The following is a 24,627-nucleotide window of genomic DNA, read 5'->3' on the forward strand; positions in this document are numbered from 1 at the left end:
CTGGGATCCCCAAGAGCCCCTGAAATCCTCTTGAGGAGTCCATGTGGTCAAAACTATTTTCATAATAATGCTCAGACATTTTATGCCTTTTTTTACTCATTCTTTCACAAACAGGCAGTGGAGTTTTCCAAAAGATATATAATGTGTGATGATGTTAACACTCTGGCAGCTAATAGAACATGTGCTTTGTACTCTTATGCTTTAAAAGTTCATCCATTTTAATTTCAAATTCAGTAAGTATTAATAGAGTGCATATAAATAAATACTTTTTAATGTCATCAGCAATTACTGAATGCCAATTGATCTGAGACTGAAAAGTTTGAGAATTATTTAGAATTTATGGTAAATCTTTGAAAATTATTTTGTGTGTGTATACTTAAAAAAAATAAACTCATGTCATATGAATCATTTAGGAAATATCTGTAGCCTTGCTTAATAAAAATGAGTGAATCAGTCAAAATAAAAGCCACAGACTGATTTGGGGGCAGTAACTTATTCTACAGTGTACATAATTAATAGGAACAAAAGGGTGATATTGTCTAGTATCACCTCCCTTATTTAGAATTCAGCTATCTAGCAACCTTACTTATCCAGATAACAGCTGCTGATCAGCAAATTATAAGGGCTTCTGAAGAGCAAAATGAATTGTCTCAAGCTCCTCCTACCTGGCACTCTGAGAGCTCAAATGCTTTACTCCCAAGAGAAGACCTCTCACCTGGGTCCCCAGCCCTGGAACTGGAACTAGGGTGAGGGGAGCCAGGTGACTAGGGAGCATCACTTAACAGAGGCACTGACACTCAGGTCTGGACCTTGCATTTGCACGACCTTGAGAATGAGTGCCTCCTTAAATGGGGTACTCTGCAGTGTAGTCCTGCTCAACTAGATTATTGACCTGGCCAGGATCCAAAGCAAACAACAGAGGGAAGAGAAGGGGACAGCTTCACACACTGACTAGTAAGAGTAATTAAAGAAGACAGCAGCCTTCTGGCAAGGGATGAAACAGGAAAGCTATCCAAAGTTGGACACAAATTCAGAATACAAACCAATGTGGCCTCATTAACAAAAAGACAAATAATTTGAGCACTGCGGATATCATGTGGTAAGATAACTGATATCTATAAATGATGACAAAGTTAAATTATATCCACTGTACTTTGTTTTTCAAAACAAGGAGTAACATACTGCATCTTAAGTCTGTTTATATCCAAATTGGTTGAAATAATAAGGTTCAAGAAAAAAATGAGATATTAACAATTCATCAACTCCAGCTATTCAAAATTTGATTCAATTTAATATTTATTAATATTTACTGTGGCCACATATCCCCCAAAACTATATTTTAAGGTTGTGAATAGGTGGAGTCTATTTGTACATCAAGTAGTACATTTTCAATGACTCATTAGTTAACTTGATGGAAATTCCCTGAATCCACAGGGTTTTTTCCCTTCCTAGTTAACTTGCTCTTGCATTGTTCAAATTACATGGTTTTAACTTCAGATGTCACTCCACACAGGAAGATTAAAGTCTGGTGATTATCACAGAGCAACCAATAGCTTCTCGCTGTTAACATGGGGCTGGATGAAAATGAGATCTTTTGCTAAGATCTGATTACTTGTCTCTTTATTGTTCTTCTTAATGTATTTTAAAGTAAGAACGAAGTGATGGTTGGGAGTAACCTAGGTGAGTATAGTGGTATAGAAGAAGCTTTCCTCAAGCTGAAGTTTAAAAATTTAGCACAAGTGAAAAATGATTTGAATCATTAACAGTTTCTCCCTTTCACCCATTTTGTCTTTCCCTGACGGGTCTGCTCCTGAGTAGACCATCCCTACAATCATATTACTCTTCTGTGGTTATAGGGTTATCGGAATAAACCACTTACAGGCCTTTCCCAAGCCTTGCAGGGCCTCACGTTGGGTGACTTTTTAAAAATAGAGGAACGACAGGCCTGATGCCAGGTGGGGTCATAAAAATGAAATTCCACAGCAGTAAACACCGCCACTCAATCAATCACCCACTGTATTCATACACGGTCATGGAGAGTTCTTTATGTGGCTATCTCAGAAATGTTCAGACCAGAGGAAAACTCCCCACCTGCCAAAAGCACCCCGGGTGGGAAGAGAAATCTTAATGCCCACCCCCCACACCCAAGCCTTATAGCCCTTGGTGGAGGATACAGTTACATGTTCAACTGTGCAGGGTGACTCTTTCATCTAAGTGGGAAAGGCCATGCCCCCACAATGGTTATCACCACCTCACTAACAACTGGGGACCCCCAGCTGGACATGACACATTTCAGCATGGACACCACAGACGCTCTAAAGTGTAGGCCTCTGATCTGAGCCTCCACGGGTGAAAGCAAAGATATTTTACTTCAAGTCTAAAAAGAGAGAAATACTTGTGGTGGTGGCAATGATGGCTATGATTGTAACCACAGCTGTTTGGGACCGTATTATAAATATTAACACCAGGCAGAGAGGTGAACTGTGGTTGTAACATACCTTACAGTGTTTGATATGTGTTGGCAGAAATGCCCTCAAAGTTTTATTAAACTTTAGGCATTTAATACCTTAACCTCGACAAAATTTCTGAGTTTGCTGCTTTAGAAGGAAAGGACTTAAGTTCTTATTACATGCTAATGGTTTATTCTCAGCTTTTCACCTAACTTATTTAATTCTTACAAAAAAACAGTGAGCTAGTTACTATTATTATTCACATTTAACAGATGAAGAAACTGAGACATGTGAAGTGTAACTAACTCGATTCATGATACAGCAGGAATTTGAGCTGTCTAGAATGCTCTGTGAATAGTTAACTTTATGTCACTATGTTTAATGATGAATATTACCTAGTATACATAAGAAAAAAAGCCAAAATACATACTGGATGAAGAATAAGTCTAGAGACATGTAACTTAAAAAATGAGAAATTAAATTGTAGAATTATATAATAAGGTGAATTTTTAGTTAAAAGCAGAACATTCTGTTCCAAGAGATATAAAATTTTATAGAAGGCGAAAGCTAATACTTGCTGCAAGCAAAGAATTCCTGAGGAACTTAGAGATTTGATGCTATTTAGAGGAAAAACTGGGTTTCTTTGGTAGCTCAGACATTAAAGAATCTGCCTGCAATGCAGGAGACCTGGTTCGATCCTTGGGTTGGGAAGACCCTTTGGAGAAGGGAATAGCAACCCACTCAAGCATTATTGTCTGGAGAATTCCATAGACAGAGGAGCCTGGCGAGCTACAGTCCATGGGGTCGCAAGGAGTTGGACACAAATGAGTGACAAACATATACACAGAGAGAGAGAGAGGAAACACTGGATGATTTGAAGAAAAAGAAAAAAAACTGAACCCCAAGCTCTTGTAAATATCTAAAGTAAAAGTCAAAAAACAAAATTAAAAAATTTGACATACACATACACACACAGAGAGAGGAAAAACTGGATGATTTGAAGAAAAAGAAAAAAAAAATTGAACCCCAAGCTCTTGTAAATATTTAAAGTAAAAGTCAAAAAACAAAATTAAAAGATTTACATATAAATAAACAATTTTGGGTGTTGTATTGATGTGCCAAATTGGTCCATAAAAAGATTTCTTAGGCAGTATAAAAGGGCAAAAATCTTATCAAAGTGGAGTTCAGACTTGAAAGGCATAATGAAAGTCAGATTTCAGTTAGCTTATTGGGAACTCAATTTAGAGAGAAAAATACACGTGGGATTAAATGATCCTGGTCTTTTTTTCTTTGCCAAATAAACCACTTCACACCCCAGTTGGATAGAATCTAAAACTTTACTCTGAAAATGCATGTAAAAGTGCATAATTAATCCACCCCTTGCATGGGAACATCCTAAAAATTTGGCTTATTGTCTATCTGTGTGGCTGTCCAAAACAAACATACTCTGTAAATTATAATTGGGCCTATCCACAAAGAAGAGATTTGGGTGTGACAGTGTCATCACTTTGATACTTGGAGGCTGTCTTTATAAAAAGCTGTGGGGACAGATGCTTTCTCTCCAATATGAGACAATTTGCATGCATGTAGGAAATTAAGGGGTTTCCCCAGTGGCTCAGTGGTAAAGAATTTGCCTGCAATCAGGAGCCACAGGAAATGCAGGTTTGATCCCTAGGTCAAGAAGATTCCCTTGAAGAGGGCACAGCAACCCACTCCAGTATTCTTGCCTGGAGAATTCCATGGACAGAGGAACCTGGTGGGCTACAGTCCGTAGGGTCACGAAGAGTCGGAAACAGCTTAAGTGACTTAGCACACACACACACAGGAAATTACGTGATTAAGTCTTTTCTTCTTTTTCATAGTTTCGTTTTCCTTAATTGCTACGCTTTTAAATTTTAGAAAACTGCTCTTGAATAAGCGATACCTACTTCGTGATTAACCTAACTCAAAAACACTGTATTTCAGTAATTACCTTTCTGTGTATTAGGCTTCCCTACATGAGCTACAGTCCATGCAGTCACAAAGAGTTGGACATGACTTAGTGACTGAACATATTCTGAACAAGCTAAGGACTCCAGGAAAGACATCTGTCCCCCTCAAGAACTGAAATGGGGGACTTTCCTAATGGTCCAAATGGTTAAGAATTCTTCTAGTGCAGAGGATGCCAGTTTGACCCCTGCCCAGGGAACTAAGATCCCACAAGCCGGGGGCAGCTAAGTCCACGGGCCCACACGCTCTGGAGCCTACATGCTGCAACTGAGATCCGACACAGCCGTAAATAAATAAAGATTAAAAAAAAAAGAAGGAAAAAGACATATCATATCTCTGCAGGAATACACATGAAATTAAAAGTTTTCTGCTTATTTTTTATTGCTAGAACTTTAATTCTGTTCTTTATTATCTAACACACCCAAGTATGTCTAGAGATGAGGTCTAGAATTACCACAGAAGTCATGGGCTGCCAAGAGTATTTCGTTTCTCTTAATATAGGTTTCATAGACTAATTAAGGAGGCAAGCAGATAAAACTGTAATTATTAACAATAAAAATTCTTCTGCTTGGCCATAAAGAGTTGAAAAATAAATTTTAAATTAAACAATCATACAAGACTTCAGCAAAAGTAACAAAACTGCTTTCTAGGGCTGTGAAACAACAGCATTCTATTTCCTTTCATGACAGCCTCTTTCCACAATTCTCTCTAAAAGAAAGCATCTATGAGTTTCCAAAAAGATTGCAAAAACATCATTTTATGTTCACTCAAGCTTTTTAAAAGATGGTTTATTTATTTATTTTTAAGTCCAAGCATTTCTTTAGAGTAATTTCAGCCTGGGCAGTTTATTCTAACATTCATGTCAAATTCAGGAATACTTCTAAATAGCTAAAAATAAGAGAACTCTGTGAAGTGTGTGTCCACGAGGAATCTAAAATGTTTCAAGGCTATATCGCAGGCCAGAATAAAGGGTGGCATTGAGAGAGCAAAGATTATGTTTTTCTCTTTTTCCTTTCTCTTGGGGTCCAGAATAACCAGAGAGCCTAACTTTTGTTCATCTCAGGAACTCCTTTACCCCTGCTCTTTGCAAGGCCTACGGGAGACTTCGTCAAACTTACTGGATGAGAAACAAAGATACAACTTGTTTTTTCAAAGTTTTTTTTAAGAGATATATTTAGGGCGCTTGAGAGGAAAGAATTGGCCAGTCCTTTATTTATCTTCCTAACAGGTGCAGTCGGATAGTCATAAAAGCATGCTACTGAAAAAGAATGATTTTGCCAAGTATTAAGGCCCTCTAGCGTGCATTAGCCCAAGAGTATTCCTTCTTACAGCAGATAGCTCAAATCTACACTGTGCATGGCCAATACAGCCTGGCAAAGTTTTTTTGGGGTGGGGGTGGGGGGAAACATTGGCATTCATTCATGCAACTTCTTTATTCTTCATCCAAATCTTCAATGTGGCCTAAATGAACCACATGAAGTTTGAAGGAAAATAACCGCCCTCAATCAAATACCTCCTCCCTCTTCTCCCTTTCTTTTCATTATTTTCAACAAATGCACTTTTCCCTAATTAAAAAAATATATATTTATTCATTTATTTGGTTGCACTAGGTCCTATTTGCTGCATGTAGGATCTAGTTCCCTAACCAGGGATGGAACCCAGGCCCCCTGCCCTAGGAGCACAGTCTTAACCACTGGACCACCAGAGAAGTCCCTACTTTTCTCTGATTTGAGAGAAAAATAATATTCTATATGTAATATGACTTCTCCAAAGACAAATTTACTTTGGTGTTTGAAATAGACCATCCACTCTCCTCCAGGTGGAAACTGAAGGTCAAGGAGTATATATGAGAGAGAGGTTTCCTGTCACCAAGGCTCCTTTTCTGATGATGACTAAGCCTTGAGTGATGCTGGGAAATAGGTAAGAGGTGATGAATGCCGCTTTGCATTCAGGTGGGTTTGGGGCTTAGCAGAACCTTAAATGTAGTGAAATCTCTAGTGACCAAGAAAAAGAAGTAGCAAAGGAAAAGCTCCTATGGACTGAAATAGTTATTCTCCATGACCATGTTCCCACCTAAGCTTACTGAAATAGATCAAGATAGAATAGATAGATACTGCATGTTGAAGTAGCAAACGAATCTGTAGCAACAATGCCATACTTTTGATCCTTGGAGTTATTAGAATGGCCCCTAAAACTGATCATCAATGAAGGTGTGTTTTGCCATATGTTTGAGTTTTCAACAAAAGATCTTACAAGGAAGATGAGAAATCTACCACGACACCCTCAAAGTGTTTTGAATGACCCGCAAGCACCAATAAGGAACTTTTGCCTTTTTCCTAAAAGTTAAGTGCATGAAATATAATAGGGCCTGATATATCACAAAAAGTGAAATTCACATTAACATCTTAACCTGGTGTTTTAGAAAAGAGTTTTTCTAGGTTCTATAGCATCTGACAGTTAACAATTTGTCTAAATATATTAAAGAACCAGATTTTATGGTTTTAATCATTACATAGTACAGAGCAAAAATTCTTAAGAAATTATTTGTAGGCAAAAGTATTATTAATAGCATAAGATTCTTGCATGTTTTTAACTTCATGTTGATAAAACCCCTTTTTGAAAGGAAAAGAGAGTTTCAGCAAAAGATGACTTCTTTACTCAGTGAGACCCAGGGGCAATAAGGGTTTTTAGAGCAGAGACCATGTTGCATGTATCTCTGAAATCCCAGCAACCAGCTCATAGTAAGCACTCAATTCACTGATGATAGGTAAATGAATGTATCAGCAAGACATCCTGGGAGATTCCCACAAATCTGAAACGTCCTTCTCACTGTTTGATTAGAACACCTTACTTTTACTGGGTGTCAGATCTGCATCAATCTAAAGTGTAAGACAGACATTTTCTTCGGAACTGGCAGTACAAATAGTATAGTTCTACAATGAATAAATATATAAAGTAGAGGTGGAGAGGACAAAGTGAAATGAAGTGAAAGTGTTAGCTGCTCATTCATGTCCACCAATTTATGACCCTATGGACTGTAGCCCACCAGGCTCCTCTGTCCATGGGATTCTCCAGGCAAGAATACTGGAGTGGGTTGCCATTCCCTTCTCCAGGGGACCTTCCCAACCCAGAGATCAAACCTGGGTCTCCCACATTGCGAGCAGATTCTTTACTGTCTGAGCCACCAGGGAAGCTATTCCTTTAAAAAAATTTTTTCTTTCTCAGAAAGAGCTTACTGAGCCATCCAGAATATTCTGAAGGGTCTAAGTAAGGACTGTTGACTAATTACTTCCATTAGAGTCCCTCCTTGAGGTCTAAAAGTACAACCATACTTCCCCTTCTCCTTAGAAGGACCAACTCTCTCAAGACCAACTTGGAGCTCCCAGAATTAGGCCGCTGCAGGTCGGGAGGCATTTGAGAGAGACATCTTTTGCGCTTTCAGGTGCTGAAAACTCGGCCTCTTTTGAAGAGTTGTCAAGTGCTCCTGGATCCTGGGAAGGTCAAAGCAGCTCATGTGTCATCAAGATTTACAGCAGGCGGTCATGCTCTGCTTGGGCATGGTTCTTCCAGCCAAGGAAGAGATGTAAGGATATCCACAGGGGCTGGAGAAACCTGCTTGAGGGGGGTGTTTCTGCAAATAGTTTGAAAGGATTCTGTAGAACTGGTTTGGCGGCACATTTTATTCTTGAGGCTGTCTTTCAGAGGCAGGTGTATATGGAACAAAACCAAGCCCAGTAAGTAGTGAAGTGAAGTTGCTCAGGCATGTCCGACTCTGCGACCCCATGGACTGTAGCCTACCAGGCTCCTCCATCCATGGGATTTTCCAGGCAAGAGTACTGTAGGGGGTTGCCATTTCCTTCTCCAGGAGATCTTCCTGACCCAGGGATTGAACCCAGTCTCCCGCATTACCATCTGAGCCACCAAGGTAGTGCAACCCCAGAAAAAATGACACTAATTGAGAGAAGTGCAAGGACCAGAATAGCCCCTGACTTGCCATACTCCTTATGTTTCTGATGTAAACAACAGAAAAATGCAATGATTTCATTAAGAAAACTCTTCAAGGTATAGTTCCTTTAAAAATCAGTTCTGCTGGTAAGGAAACCAAAAAAATCCCTGTACTTCCTCAAAGGATTTTAAATATATCAGTAACCTTCTCTTTATCCTGACTCCCCACCATCCAAATTTAAACTAACCAAAGAATCTGAGTATAAAATTACTGTGCTGGGGGCAACTCCTACACAGAATATCCACAGTGCTTTTATAGCAAAAGATTATGGGCACTTTGGTATGTATGTTGATTTATAGCCAAAATTTATACATGGTTTTTTTTGGGGGGTGGGGTGGGGGATGGGCTGAAGTTAAAGATATATTTTCCTCCTGTCTCGGCTAGTTTCATTGTCTTTAAAAGTAAAATGGATCAGATTGAGTTGTCAGACAAAAAGGAAAACTTTATCACATCTAGCAATCCAAATAATTTAATTAGCTTTATAGGCTCTACAGCTCTTCATATTGGCCTATTAGTTTCTCAGCTTTTCTTGTCATTTTCCAATGGGCTTTAAAGTAACACATGCAAATTCATCCACTAAATGCAGGATATTAAAACAATATTCTGTCCTTCGTCAGGAAACATAGAATGCATTTCATCCAAATAAGCCTTGAAGAGGCTAGTCAAGTGACAGATCAAATGAAAAGGACACTTAATACACAAGTAAATCATTTGCATTACAAATAAGACACTTCAGCAGGGACTGGACTCACTGCTTGATAGTCAGGATTAAGTTCCCATATTAATGCATGCATTTGGTGTGGTTATTTCGGGTAGAAGATTTCATCCATCAATGCCCTCCGCCACTAAGTAAAGCCAACCTGTAAACTGATCACCACAGCCTGTCAACACTGGTTACTTAATTACATAAAGAAAATATATTTCAAAAACTTTTGGTAATTTGGTTAGTGTTTCAACTTTGGATTCAACATCTAAGCATCTTTTTCAAGGCTCTCAAAAGAATGGTTAAAAGCAGTTTTTAGAATTAAAAATAAAAAAAACACTAAATACCATTTTTATGCTCTCTGGCTCTCTGCTAATGTTTGTCAGTTTGTTGCTTTTATTTGCAGAAGTGAAAAACAAAGATTTAGTAGGCACTAAGGAAGACTAACACAAATGAAAAGAGTATTTTTAAAAGATGTTACCATTTAAAATTAAATTCAATACATTTCTGCTGTTAATTTGTGTTTTTCATTAGTTATTTTAGTAATTTTGAATTTCAGCTTATTTATATTATTAATAAGTAGTTTTAAGATATTGATTTTTCATAGGTAGGAGAAGCTGTTTATTGGAGGAAGCATTTTTCCTAATGAAAATTATTTTCATCTTAATTATTTTTAAACGGTTACTATGAAATTACCTACAATAAATCTCATTAAAGAACATAGTCTGTCATTGACATTCAAAGATATTCTTTAACCCAGGTGTTTGATTTTTTTTCCCATGCAAGATTATAATAATGTCATAATTAATAAAGCTCCAAACTGATAAAACCAAAAAATAACTGCATCTGCATATTTTAAATGTCTTTCTAGGAGAAAAATATAGCAATTTGGGAAATACTGTCACAAATTCTTTTTTGAAATCTTGAACAAATTTGTTAACTATTTAAGAAAACATTCCAAGTTCCTCCCACTCCCCACAAACTGTAAATACAGGTGAAAAATTTGTGACTGAACCTAAGAAAATTAAACTTTAAGGATTCTTTGCAACTAATGATAAAATTCTAATTTGATCATTTCAGTTAATGTTCCTTCATAAATGATCATTATCAGATATTTTTTAATTGGTTATACTCTTCCTATATTTACCCTCTGGTCTTTCTACTCCAAAGGTTCTTTTCCTTAAGTCACAGTATTCTATTATCTTATAGTCTCTTTAAGAAATTAGATATTTTTTGAAAATAGCAAAAAAAAACACATGCTTTATTAAAAAGTACAACAAAAAGATCTAGGGAGGAATCTTACCCTCTTTCTTAGTGGGTTCTGGCATGGTCACAATAAAATATTATTCTCCAAACAGTTTGTCCTTTCCAGTACTAGTTGACAGAAACCCCACGAGCAGTTGAGAGATGGTACAGGTCAGTGTGACAAGCAGCTGGGGAGAAGTCCAGGGCTTTTATATTCCCTGGGAACGTCAATCATTTTTGCACCGCCCCTTCTTCAGCACAAGGATGCTGGAACTCAACAGCTATGAGCACCTTCTCACATCTGTTGTCTGCACTCTGCTCTCTTGCCTACTGGAAGGAATCTTCTGTTCATCTCATGTGGCTATGAGAGCACCTCTGACTTTCTAAATTCAGCTGCAGCCTCGTGCTCCTTCTTGCTCTTCTCTTTCTGTCTGACAGAGGCATGTGTCAACTCAGAAAAGCAAAAAGCTGCCTGATAATAAAAAATTAAATCAAATTAAAAATCATAACATGTTAATTCAACATATACCTTAATTTTCACTAAGATTATAAAGAAAAACCTCTGTATTGATGATAATGTTATGTTCCCATAAGCTTTTTGTTGTCTGTTCTTAATTATTGGGTTTAAATTTTTTCTTACTTTTCATCAATATACTAATATTTATTTGTCAAGCCAAATCTCTGTGTTGAATATTTTGTCTCATTTTCTCCTCCAAAAATAGCAAAATTTTCTATTAAGGAATATTTAGCTTGTATCTTTGTTTCAAGAAACATCCTTTAAAAAATTACAGTGCATACAAAAAGATGAAGTAATGATACATGCTACAACATACATGAAGCTTGGGAACATTATGCTTAGTGAAAGATGCCAGACAGAAAAGACCATGTATTGTATGATTCCATTCATATGAAATATCCAGGAGAGGCAAATCTATTGCATCAGAAACTCAATTAGTGGTTGCCTGGGGTTGAAGGGAGGTGGGATTACGAATGACTGCTAGTAGATATGAAGTTTCTTTAGGGGATGATGAAAATGCTCTGGAATTAGATAGTGGTAATGGATGCATAACTTTGTGAATATATTAAAAACCACTGAATTATATATTTAAAAATATATGGGGCATGGGCAAAAAAAGTCAGGCCAGTAGCCATTGTTTTGTTTCAACATGGCAAACATGTACACAAATCTAACTTAAAATATTAGTAGACTGTTAGCCACTTTCTCCCCAAATTCTCATGGAACTGATGGAGAAATATGAATTACCAATTAGTCAACCTAAGAAAAACATCTTATTGGGTTGGCCCAAAAGTTCGTTCACAGTTTGTGGAAAAACCCGAATGAACATTTTGGCCAAAACAATAATTTCTTTATCCACGCCCATGGCCTCTTATGGATGAGGACTAAAATTAGTTTATGTGAAAAGACAACTACCTGTGTGCTTTCATTGGTATGTGTTTTCAAGACCATTTTCAAAAGACTTTGATTGATTTGTACAGAACCAGCCACACTCTCTCACTTAATTTCCCCTGTGGCTAAGAGCACAGCTGGTCAGACTTAGCTCTGCCAAGCTCTGTGCCAAGCTAACTTTTCATATAAGGATGGAAACTCAACTTAGAATCAATATCATCATGCTTTAGCTATTTGGTGGGGAGGAGGCGGAAAACCAGTCAAGAAGGTCAATGAACATCTTCTACAAAGAAAGCCTTTTCTCAATCACATAGTGCTACTGAGCATGCTGTTTTGTTTTCTAAAATATTCCTTTGCTCTTAGATGCTAAACAGCTAAATGTGAGCCAGAATACAGTATATTCTGTAATGCAAAGTTAGAAAAAACTTTCTCCCCCGCCCAGTCTATCATTAGAGTATCCATTAATAGATGAAACAAATTTAAAAACCTAGAATTTGAAGTCGGACTCTTGGTTTCTATTTCAGGACCTATCATTAACCAGAAGAGTTTAAGAAAGTCAAATGGCCTTTCTGGGCCTCCGATTCCTTTTGCGTAAAATGAGGGGTCTGAAAAAATGATCTCTGAAGCCCCTTCTAGGTTTAACGTTGTGATTCTATATGACTAGTCCTTAAAAAAAGAATCATTTTTCCCTCAGCTTTCCCATCACACTAAACACCACATATGAAATGAACATAAGGGCAAAGTGTCATGTTGCAAAGAATGTTTATAGTGATGGGCAGATTTCACACATGCCACAAAAGAGGTGCCATGCCATCACTGGCTTCTGCAGACACTTGGTTGGGTTTTTAATACACTGATCATTTTACTGAAGTGAACATGTGCCAGGACATACTGCAATCCATGGAGAAGATATTTCATAGCCCAGGGAACTTTTTGGTAATTAAGGACTTGATTTTAAAAAGATAAAACATTATTGGAGGAATTGGAAGTATGAACAGATCCCAAGATAAATAGTTGTAGAGTGCATTATATGGTTAAAGTAAGATTCCAAGTTAGAAGAATAAGTAGATGTGTAATTTTCCCAGGACTGTATTTTTTTTTTAGGACTGTTTTGTTTTAAAACATGTAACCTCTATTTCTGATGTTATATATTCAGCTAGAAGTTTTCAGATTCCTTATCTCCAACCTCACTCTCAGGAAAGGGAAAATTGGTCAACAGGACTCTTTATTTTATTTTATTAAATCATTTACTAGGTTTTTCTTTTTGTGTTATTTAGGATGAGATTAGACTGAATATAACACAAAATCACAAAATGTCAATTGAACCAAGACAGAAGTATTTCTCACTCACTTCAAGCAAGTCCAAAAGTAATGAGAGTCATTGTTGTGACTCCACACTGTCATCAGGAATCTAGACTCCTTCTTCCTGTTCTGTCATCCCAGGTAACTTCACGATCCAAAATGGATGCTAGTGCTCTCGTCATTACATCTGCATTCCAGGCAGCAGGAAAAAAGTCTCACTTTCTCAATATCTTTGTGATTTCTTTGAAGTCCCACATAAAACATCTAATACGTCCCACTGGCCATAACTTGATTACATGGTCATATCTGACTATAGAAGAAGCTGAGTGGCATTCTCAGTGGTAATAAGCTTCTTTTATTAAAGAGAATGAGAATGAATGTTAGATAGGTCAGTATCAATCTCTGCCACATCTTTCAAAATAAAAGCAGTAATGTTCCCTGCACCAACCAAAGAGTGCAGAGAAATACAAATAGTTATAAGCGTATATTGTACAGCACAGGAAACATAGCCAATATTTTATAATAATTATCAATGGAGTATAAGCTTTAAAAATTGTGAGTCATTCTGTTTTACACCTGAAATTTATGATATTGTATATCAATTATGCCTCAATTTAAAAAATTTATTTTAAATCCTATATCCTTCATGTTAAGTTTGGGCCTAGACATTTTAGTAGCTTCAGTCATGTCCAACTTTTTGTGACTCTAAGGACTGTAGCCCACCAGCCTCCCATGCCCATGGGATTCTCCTGGAAAGAATACGGGAGTCGGTTGCCATGCCCTCCTCCAGGGGAATCTTCCTGACCTAGGGACGGAACCCACATCTCCTACGTCTCTTGTACTGGCAGGCAGGCTCTTTACCACTAGTGCCACCTAGGAAGTCCTTGCCACTGGTTGTTGTGCAGTCGCTCAGTCTTGTCCGACTCTGTGACTCCATGAACTGCAGCATGCCAGGCTTCCCTGTCCTTCACCATCTCCCAGAGCTTGACAAACTCATCTCCATTGAGTCGGTGATGCCATTCAACCATCTCGTCCTCTTCCGTCCCCTTCTCCTCCTGCCCTCAATCTTTCGTAGCATCAGGGTCTTTTCTGATGAGTTGGCTCTTTGCATCAGGTGGCCAAAGTATTGTACCTGGTTACCGAGGGTATAAAGAAAAGCTATGAAGTTATTCTTATAATTATTTTGTATTCAGACACCTGGGCTTCCCAGGTGGCCCAGTGGTAAAAGAATCCATTTGCTAAGCAGGGGACATGGGTTTGAACCCTGGGTTGAGAAGATCCCCTGGAGAAGGAAATGGCAACCCACTCCAGTATTCTTGCCTGGAGAATCCCATGGACAGAGGAGCCTGGCAGGCTACAGTCATGGGGTCACAAAAAGTCAGACATGACTGAGAGACTGAGCACAGTACATGACAATTATATAATATGCAAAATGATAATTTTGTTTAATTTTAAATTTTTATTTATTTTATTTTCTTATTACGTTAGCTAGAAGCCCAAATATAATGTTATAATAGTGCAGAGGGTGAGTCTTCCTCTCTTATTTTTGATTTTAATAGAAATGGATCTAGATTTTGAACTTTAATATGACATTTGCTATTTGTAGTAAATAGGCTATTATTTTTATGTAGTTCCCCTTTTTTCCTATTCACTTAACTATTACTAATGACTACTGATTTTTATCAAATGTATTTTTGTATACATTATTGTAATCACATGTTTTCTTCTTTAATTTGTTTGTAGAATGAGTTCTATATTTTGAAAAATTGCCAAATGTCAGACAATCCTTGCCTTCCTGGTAATAATCCTATTTCATTATGGTGTATTACTCTATTAATACAATTCTGGATTCATTTGCTACTATTTTGTTTTAGATATATTTGAATTTGTTGATAAATTTACTCTAAAAGTTCTTTTTGTGCTATTTTTATCAATAAGTTATATTAGCAAAATAAAATTAATTTAGACATGTATCTTTTCTGATATTTAAAATAGTGTGAATAACAGGAAAATGTGTTCACTGAAAATAGATGATATTGGGTTATAAAACCATCTGGCCTGGTGCCCATTTAAATGGTAAATCTTTGACAATAATAATTCAATGTCTTCTATGGACTTTGGAACAATGTACAATGTTATGTTAGTCTCAGGAGTATCTACTTTTTAAATTAACTTTTTTGCTTTACAAAACCTTTTAATTCTTCTAGATTTAAGAAAATTTTATGTACAATATTTTATTGGTAATATTTTGCCATTTTTCTGACCCTTAATTACTAACATACATTTTTATTTTTCCTCTTGATTTCCCTGGGGGCTCAGACGGTAAAGCGACTGCCTACAATGCGGGAGACCTGGGTTCAATCCCTGGGTCAGGAAGATCTCCTGGAGAAGGAAATGGCAACCCACTCCAGTATTCTTACGGTTTCTCTGGTGACTCAGAGGTCAAAGCGTCTGCCTGCAACGTGGTAGTCCTGGGTTTGATCCCTGGGTCAGGAAAATCAAGATCCCCTGGAGAAGGAAAAAGCAACCCACTCCAGTAGTCTTTCCTGGAGAATGCCATGGACGGAGGAGCCTGATAGGCTGTAGTCCATGGGATCGCAAAGAGTCAGACACAGCTGAGTGACTTCACTTTCTTTCTTTACTTTTTCTTTCTAGTATATAACTATTTTTGTTGGTGCTTTGAAAAAAATAGTTTATGATTTTACTCTATTTTCTTCTCCTAACTTCTTTTGGTCCAGTTTGTTTTTGGTGTTGCTATCTTGAGAATTTGATTTAGACTTTATTTACAGCCTAGGTTTTTAGTTATATCACTCATATTTTGATTTAGAGAACTTACTTTTTCATTAATTTCTGAATAATCGAATTTTGGTTTTAATTTTCTCATTGATTCAGGAGTTATTTGAAAGAGCATTTGTAAATTTCTAAGGAATTAAGGGGTTTGTTACTTTTTAAATAAATTTTTTATTGAGGTAAAATTCACATCACAAATAATTAACCACTTAAAGAGAAAAATTGAGTTGCATTTAGTACATTCAGAATGTTGTGTAATCACCTCTATCTAGTTCCAAACGTATTCATCATCCTAAAAAGAAACCTGGTACCCACTGAGCAGTTACTTCCCATTCACCTCTGTTCATTCTTGGGCAACCAGTGGTATGTTTTCTGTCCTTATCAATTTATTTGTTCTATATATTTTATATAAATGGGATCATGCAATACGTGACCTTTTGTGTCTGACTTTTTTTATGTAACATAATGTTTTCAAGGTCCACCCACACTGTGTTATGTAAAAAGGAGTATTTCACTGCTTTTTATGACAGTAATATTCTAGCATATGAATATACCACAATTAACTTATCCATTCATCCCTAATGGATATTTAGGTTATTTCCACCTTTTGTGACTAATGCTACTGTGAATATGTGTGTATGCATACTTCATTGAATACTCGATTTCAATTTCTTTGTATATACACTTAGGAATAATTGATGAATCATGTAGTGGTGATTCAGTATTTAATTTTTTGAGGAAGCACCAACTGTCTTCCTTAGTAGCTGCACTATGTACATTCCCAGCGGCAATGTACAAAGGTTCAATTTGTTCATATCTTTGTCACCACTTATTATTTTTGTTTTTAAGAATGATAGCCATTCTGGGAGTTCCTTGGTGGTCCAGTGGTTAGGACTCCATGATTTTACTGCCAAGGGCTGAGGTTCAATCGTCTGTCAGGGAACTAAGATTCTATAAGCTGCAGGGTGTGGCCAAAACAAAAATAGCCATCCTGGAAGGTGAGTTCTATCTCACTGTTGGTTTTGATTTGCATTTCACTGATAACTAATGATGTTTAGCATTTTTTATGTGCTTGTTGGCTATTTGTATATTTTCTTTGGAGGAATTTATATTCAGGTCCTTTACCCATTTTTCAATTGGGTTGTTTTTGTTTTGAGTAATAAGATTTCTATATATTCTGTGGCGCTTGGAAAGCTAAACAGATTCATGTAAAGAATGAAATTAGAACATGCCCTAGCATCATACACAAAAATAAACTCAAAATGGAATGAAGACCTAAACGTAAGGCCTGACATTATAAAATTCTTAGAGGAAAACATAAGCAGAACATTCTTTGACATAAATAGCAGCAAAATCTTTTTTGATCCACCTCCTAGAGTAATCACTACAGACAGTAACTGGAGCCATGAAATTAAAAGATGCTTGCTACTTGGAAAAAAAAAGCTATGACAAACCTAGACAGCGTATTAAAAAGCAGAGACATTACTTTGCCAACAAAGGTCCGTCTAGTCAAAGCTATGGTTTTTCCAGTAGTCATGTATGGATGTGAGAGTTGGACTATAAAGAAAGCTGAGCGCAGAAGAATGGATGCTTTTGAACTGTGGTGTTGGAGAAGACTCTTGAGAGTCCCTTGGACTGCAAGGTCAAACCAGTCAATCCTACAGGAAATCAATCCTGAATATTCATTGGAAGGACTGATGCTGAAGATGAAACTCCAATACTTTGGCCACCTGATGTGAAGAGCTGACTCACTGGAAAAGACCCTGTTGCTGGGAAAGATTGAAGGCAGGAGGAGAAGGGAATGACAGAAGTTGAGATGGTTGGATGGCATCACTGACTCAACGGAATGAGTTTGAGCAAATTCTGGGAGGTGGTGAAGGACAGGGAGATCTGTGCTGAGGTCCATGGGGTCCCAAAGAGTTGGATGTTACTGAGTGACTGAACAACAACAACCTAGAGTAAAGAAAATAAAAGCAAAAATAAACAAATGGGATCTAATTAAACTTAAAAGCTTTTGCACAGCAAAGGAAACCATAAACAAAATGAAAAGGCAATCTTCAGGATGGGAGAAAATACTTGCCAATGAAGCAATGGATAAGGGGTTAATCTCCAAAATGTACACACAGCTCATGAAGCTCAATAACAAAAAACAAACAAACAAAAACTAAACAACCCAGTCCAAAAAATGGGCAGAAGATCTAAGTAGACATTTCTCCAAAGAAGGCATACCGATGGCCTCACTTATGTATTTTCCTTTGAAGCCAACTTAAGCCATTTTGTAAAATGGCAAATTTAAATTAAATAAATATAAGAAATGATGTTTGTACTTCAGGTTTAAACATATTTTCTTTAACTTAATTTGATAATAAAATTATCTGTCAAAAAATTTTAAAATGTCATATTAAATAAAAGATGCTCATTTATCATAAAATAGACTACATAGCCCAAGAAATCTTGTAACAATAATTAAGGACATATATTTTAAAGTATTGTTACATTTTGTAGGCATGAATGTATCATGAAGGAAAATGTTACATATTAAATAAATGTAAAATTATTTTTACAAAAATTTTTATATATATTTTGAATACTAAACACTTAGCAAATAGATTATTTGCAAATATTTTCTCCTATTCTGTAGGTTACCTTTTCACTTTGATTATGCACAAACTTTGATGCACCAAAGTTTTTAATTTTGATGAAATCTGATTTTTCTCTTGATGTTCAAGCTGTTGGCGTCATGAACATTTCACTGCTTTCTTCTACAATTTTTATGGTTTTAACTCATATTTAGGTTGTTAATGCTTTCCTTCCTTCCATTTTTTTTGTTGTTGTTAATACATTTTGAGTTTATTTTTTATCCGTGTGATGCCGGGGCCTAAATTCATTCTTTTGTATGTGGATATCCTGCAAAGCAGGAGACCTGGGTTCAATACCTGTTGGGAAGATCCTCTGGAGAAGGGAACACTACCCACTTCTGTATTCTGGCTTGGAGAATTCCACGGGCAGAGGAGCCTGGCGGGTTACAGTCCACGTGGTTGCAAAAAGTCGGACACAACTGAGAGAACTTCACTTTCACTTTCATCCGGTTGTCCCAGCAACTTTTGTTGAAGAAACTATTCATTTCTCATTGAATGGTCTTGGTACTCTAGCTGAAAATCATTTGGCCGTAGATGTGAGGGTTTATTTCTAGTCTTTCAGTTCCATTCCATTGGCCTATATGTCTCTCTCTTATGTCAGTACCACCCTATTTTTATTACTAGAGCTTTATAGTAAGTTTTGGAATTGGGAAGTGTGACCTCCAACTTTGTTCTTCTCTTTTAGTATTATTTTTCTACTAACACTACTAACACTACTTCTCTAGTAGTAGTATTCAGGGTCCCTTGAAATTTGATTTAAGAATCAGCTTTTCAGGACCTAAAGTGGGTGCTTTAGTTGCTAGTTCAGTTCAGTTCATTTCAGTTCAGTCGCTCAGTCATGTCTGACTCTTTGCGACCCCATGAATCGCAGCACGCCAGGCCTCCCTGTCCATCACCAACTCCCGGAGTTCATTCAGACTCATGTCCATCGAGTCCGTGATGCCATCCAGCCATCTCATCCTCTGTCGTCCCCTTCTCCTCCTGCCCCCAATCCCTCCCAGCATCAGAGTCTTTTCCAATGAGTCAACTCTTCGCATGAGGTGGCCAAAGTACTGGAGTTTCAGCTTCAGCATCATTCCTTCCAAAGAAATCCCAGGGCTAATCTCCTTCAGAATGGACTGGTTGGATCTCCTTGCAGTCCAAGGGACTCTCAAGAGTCTTCTCCAACACCACAGTTCAAAAGCATCAATTCTTCGGCGCTCAGCCTTCTTCACAGTCCAACTCTCACATCCATACATGACCACAGGAAAAACCATAGCCTTGACTAGACGGACCTTTGTTGGCAAAGTAATGTCTCTGCTTTTGAATATGCTATCTAGGTTGGTCATAACTTTCCTTCCAAGGAGTAAGCGTCTTTTAATTTCATGGCTGCAGTCACCATCTGTAGTGATTTTGGAGCCCAGAAAAATAAAGTCTGACACTGTTTCCACTGTTTCCCCATCTATTTACCATAAAGTGGTGGGACCAGATGCCATGATTTTCGTTTTCTGAATGTTGAGCTTTAAGCCAACTTTTTCACTCTCCACTTTCACTTTCATCAAGAGGCTTTTTAGTTCCTCTTCACTTTCTGCCATAAGGGTGGTGTCATCTGCATATCTGAGGTTATTGATATTTCTCCCGGCAATCTTGACTCCAGCTTGTGTTTCTTCCAGCCCAGCGTTTCTCATGATGTACTCTGCATATAAGCTAAATAAACAGGGTGACAATATACAGTCTTGACGTACTCCTTTTCCTATTTGGCACCAGTCTGTTGTTCCATGTCCAGTTCTCACTGTTGCTTCCTGACCTGCATACAAATTCCTCAAGAGGCAGATCAGGTGGTCTGGTATTCCCATCTCTTTCAGAATTTTCCACAGTTTATTGTGATCCACACAGTCAAAGGCTTTGGCATAGTCAATAAAGCAGAAGTACATGTTTTTCTGGAACTCTCTTGCTTTTTCCATGATCCAGCGGATGTTGGCAATTTGATCTCTGGTTCCTCTGCCTTTTCTAAAACCAGCTGGAATATCAGTAAGTTCACGGTTCATGTATTGCTGAAGCCTGGCTTGGAGAATTTTGAGCATTACTTTACTAGCATGTGAGATGAGTGCAATTGTGCAGTAGTTTGAGCATTCTTTGGCATTGCCTTTCTTTAGGATTGGAATGAAAACTGACCTTTTCCAGTCCTGTGGCCACTGCTGAGTTTTCCAAATTTGCTGGCATATTGAGTGCAACACTTTCACAGCATCATCTTTCAGGATTTGGAATAGCTCAACTGGAATTGTATCACCTCCACTAGCTTTGTTGGTAGTGATGCTTTCTAAGGCCCACTTGACTTCACATTCCAGGATGTCTGGCTCTAGGTGAGTGACCACACCATCGTGATTATCTGGGTCGTGAAGATCTTTTTTGTACAGTTCTTCTGTGTATTCTTGCCACCTCTTCTTAATATCTTCTGCTTCTGTTAGGTCCATACCATTTCTGTCCTTTATCGAGCCCATCTTTGCATGAAATGTTCCCTTGGTATCTCTAATTTTCTTGAAGAGATCTCTTGTCTTTCCCATTCTGTTGTTTTCCTCTATTTCTTTGCATTGATCACTGAGGAAGCCTTTCTTATCTCTTCTTGCTATTCTTTGGAAGTCTGCATTCAGATGCTTATATCTTTCCTTTTCTCCGTTGCTAAGTCATATCCAACTCTTGCAAACCCATTGACTGTAGCCTGCCAGGCTTCTCTTTCCATGGGATTCTCCAGGCAAGAAAACTGGAGTGGGTTGCCATTTCCTTCTCCAGGGGATAGTCCCGATCCAGGAATTGAACCCCAGTCTCCTGCATTGTAGGCAGATTCTTTATCAAATGAGCAACAAGGGAAACCCCAAGGACCTAAGGTTTGTGGTTTCAAAAAAAGAAAAGGAAAAAAAGTATATATACATATAACTGAGTCACTTTGCTGTGCACCTGGAATAAACACAACATTATAAATTAACTATAATTCAATTTTTTTAAATTGAAGTTAAAAAAATGAAAATGTATAAAGATTATCCAAAAAAAATTTTTTTTGAAGGTAGATTAGTCAACTCAGGCTGCCATAACAAAATCCCACAGACTGGGTGTCATAACAGTAAGTTATTTCTCACAGTTCTGAGACTGGAAGCCTGAGTTCTGAGTGCCTGGTCAGATTGTAGTGAGAGCTCCTTTCCTGGTTTGTAGATGGCTGCTTTCTCCTTATGTCCTCCAGGACACGGAGACAGAGAGCAAGCTCTCTGGTGACTCTTCTTATAAGGACACCAATCTCATTGTGAGGATCACACCCTCATAACCTCATCTAAACTTAATTACATCTCAAAGGCCTCATCTCCAAATACCATCCTATGCACGGGTGGGGAGGGGTTGGGGGAAGGGGTAGGATTCAACACAGGAATTGGAAGGGGAGTGGGGACACAACTCAGTCCATAGCAAAAGATGTGTGTAGAGCCAAAGGACTCTGTTTAGATGACTGAAAAGCGATCAGGAGGAATGGGCTTATGGCAGTAGATGATAGACCCTACATCGCCCCCCATGTGGCACTAGGGGTAAAGAGCTCACCTGCCAATGCAGGAGACATAAGAGATATGGGTTCAGTCTCTGGGTTGGGAAAATCCCATGGAGGAGGGCTTGGCAACCCACTCTAGTAAGCTTGCCGGGAGAATCCCATGAACAGAGGAGCCTGGGGGCTACAGTTGGTCCATAAGGTTACAAAGAGTTGGACATGACTGAAGCGATTTAGTATGCATACATGCACATCTCCCCTAGCTCTCCCTCTTTTCCTTGCTAGGCCCCTGGCGAGGGGTGAGGTAGGGAACTTAGCCTAAGCTTCTTCCCCCAGACCCTTTTCTCTCTGTCTACATTCTCCACCTGGATAAGCTCATCCCCTCTCGCATCCTCAGCTATTACTGTGTGTACAAATTTTGGAACTCATTTGTGTTCTTGATCCTGAGTCCTGCTTCTAAACTTACAATTATATTAAATATTAAAAATTCAACCAATTAGAGATTAAAATTGCTAAAATTGTTGCATTTACTTCCAGTTTTTCCTATGCAAGTTTTGTGATGATTTATGAGCTTTAACAAAGTCACTGGGGAAACAGTGGAAACAGTGACAGACTTTATTTTTGGGGGCTCCAAAATCGCTGCAGATGGTGACTGCAGCATGAAATTAAAAGACACTCCTTGGAAGCAAAGTTATGACCAACCAAGACAGCATATTAAAAAGCAGAGACATTACTTTGTCAACAAAGGTCCATCTAGCCAAGGCTATGGTTTTTCCAGTAGTCATATATGGATGTGAGAGTTGGACTATAAAGAAAGCTGAGCGCAGAAGAATTGATGCTTTTGAACTGTGGTGTTGGAGAAGACTCTTGAGAGTCCCTTGGACTGCAAGGAGATCCAACCAGTCCATCCTAAAGGAGATCAGTTCTGGATGTTCATTGGAAGGTCTGATGTTGAAGCTGAAACTCCAATACTTTGGCCACTCGATGCGAAGAGCTGACTCATTTGAAAAGACCCTGATGCTGGGAAAGGTTGAGGGCAGGAGGAGAAGGGGATAACAGAGGATAAGATGGCTGGATGGCATCACCGACTCAATGGACGTGGGTTTGAGTAGACTCCGGGAGTTGGTGATGGACAGGGAGGCCTGGCATGCTGCGATTCATGGGGTCGCAAAGAGTCGGACACGACTGAGTGACTAAACTGAACTGAGTGGCTTAGTAAATCAGAGAGGAAAAGAGATTCTCTCTTTCTCTCTCTCTCTCTCTCATCTCTACCTGTATCTGTATGTATGTCTCAGATATACTCTGCATGCACTTGAAGCTGCCAGGACACTCATGTTTTGACTCACAACATCATAAATTGCTATTATGAATAACTGACCTTTAAATTTAGCACTTCAGTGAATGGGTGGTGATAAAACTGAAGCTGTTCCCCCAAATACTTATGGAAGTCCATTCCATTTAGAAAACAAACAAAAAACCTTTCTTGCACAAAATGTTCCTGGACTCAACCAGGAAAAAAGAAAGGAACCCGCCTTCTTGACATTCCTTAGTGTGACTTTGGATTTTATCTCACACCAAGTACAAGTTCATACTGGAAGCCTTGCAGGCTATCAATAGAACTCTGCTCACCCGCCTTATTTTAAAGCTGAAGCATGTTAAGCCCTCTAAGCCTCTCCTCCTAAGACATACCCTTCATCTCCCAAATTAGTCCCGGTGCCTTTGCTGGATCCTTTCCAAGATTCGGATGGTCTTTTAAGTTTCATGTCCTGCCACACACTATATAAGAGTTCCATTGCCTTAAAATCTCTTTTAATTTATGAACCCTAACAATTTTCAGTCTCCATATCTTCTCCATGCTTATAGTGTTTATTGCCAACACACAGACATTTTTCTAGTTCTGATGACTATGGGTTACATGGGCAGTAAATATATTTTTAGTAAGAAGCTAAAAAACAAACCAAAATGAAACAAATAAACAAGAATATCGAAGTACAGTGTAGCTCAGAGGCCCCTGACCCTGACTTACGGTTTCCCATCCGCAGGTCTTAGCTGGTACTATTTCCTGCAGCTGAAGCAGTGTTCAGTCCCACTGTAGTGGTTCCAAAGCTGATGCATTTCGGAAGGATAAACTGAAAGGTGACATCCTTCACAAAGTCTTCTCTAATACTCCTGCTGGATATTATCTCTGACTTTTCTGAATACTTTATATGTATTCCTTGTGTGCCAATTATAATCTAGCTCCTATTGTTCATATTTGTGTGTCTTACTGTTTAAACCAGAGATCTCAACCTGGTAGCCTGTGACCTAAAACCAGTCTGCAAGTTAATTTTGCCTGGCCCACACACTTGTTTCATGTAAAAACTATAAAAAGCATTCAAATCATGAATTTTTGGCTTATCTTGGAAATACTGGGTGCAGGTAGAAACAATCGGCTGGAGCTCGGGACGGGGGGTCACCCAAGTTGCTTCTTAGGCCATTTCACTCATTTGTATTAAGTACCAAGCCCAGGTGGCATTTCAATTTGCAATACTTAGTCAAAACTTTGGTATTCTTGAGGTAGCATCTTGTCTTATCTTTATAGTTTGTAACC

The 24,627-nt window shown here is 38.1% G+C and overlaps 1 protein-coding gene across 9 annotated transcripts in view; it reads right to left on the reverse strand.

Moving 5' to 3' along the window:
* Positions 1-10,602, reverse strand: part of MYBPC1 (myosin binding protein C1) — a 100,972-nt gene extending 90,370 nt beyond the window's left edge. For all 9 annotated transcript variants that reach the window (XM_070370263.1, XM_070370258.1, XM_070370264.1 and 6 more), the window contains exon 1: positions 10,452-10,602. In XM_070370263.1, coding sequence (XP_070226364.1) covers positions 10,452-10,476 — 25 coding nt within the window. In that variant the 5' untranslated portion in view covers positions 10,477-10,602. The remainder of the gene's footprint in view (positions 1-10,451) is intronic.
* Positions 10,603-24,627: the final 14,025 nt, after the last annotated feature.

This window comes from Bos mutus, chromosome 5 (assembly GCF_027580195.1).
Source record: "Bos mutus isolate GX-2022 chromosome 5, NWIPB_WYAK_1.1, whole genome shotgun sequence".
In the NCBI taxonomy this organism is placed as follows: domain Eukaryota; kingdom Metazoa; phylum Chordata; class Mammalia; order Artiodactyla; family Bovidae; genus Bos; species Bos mutus.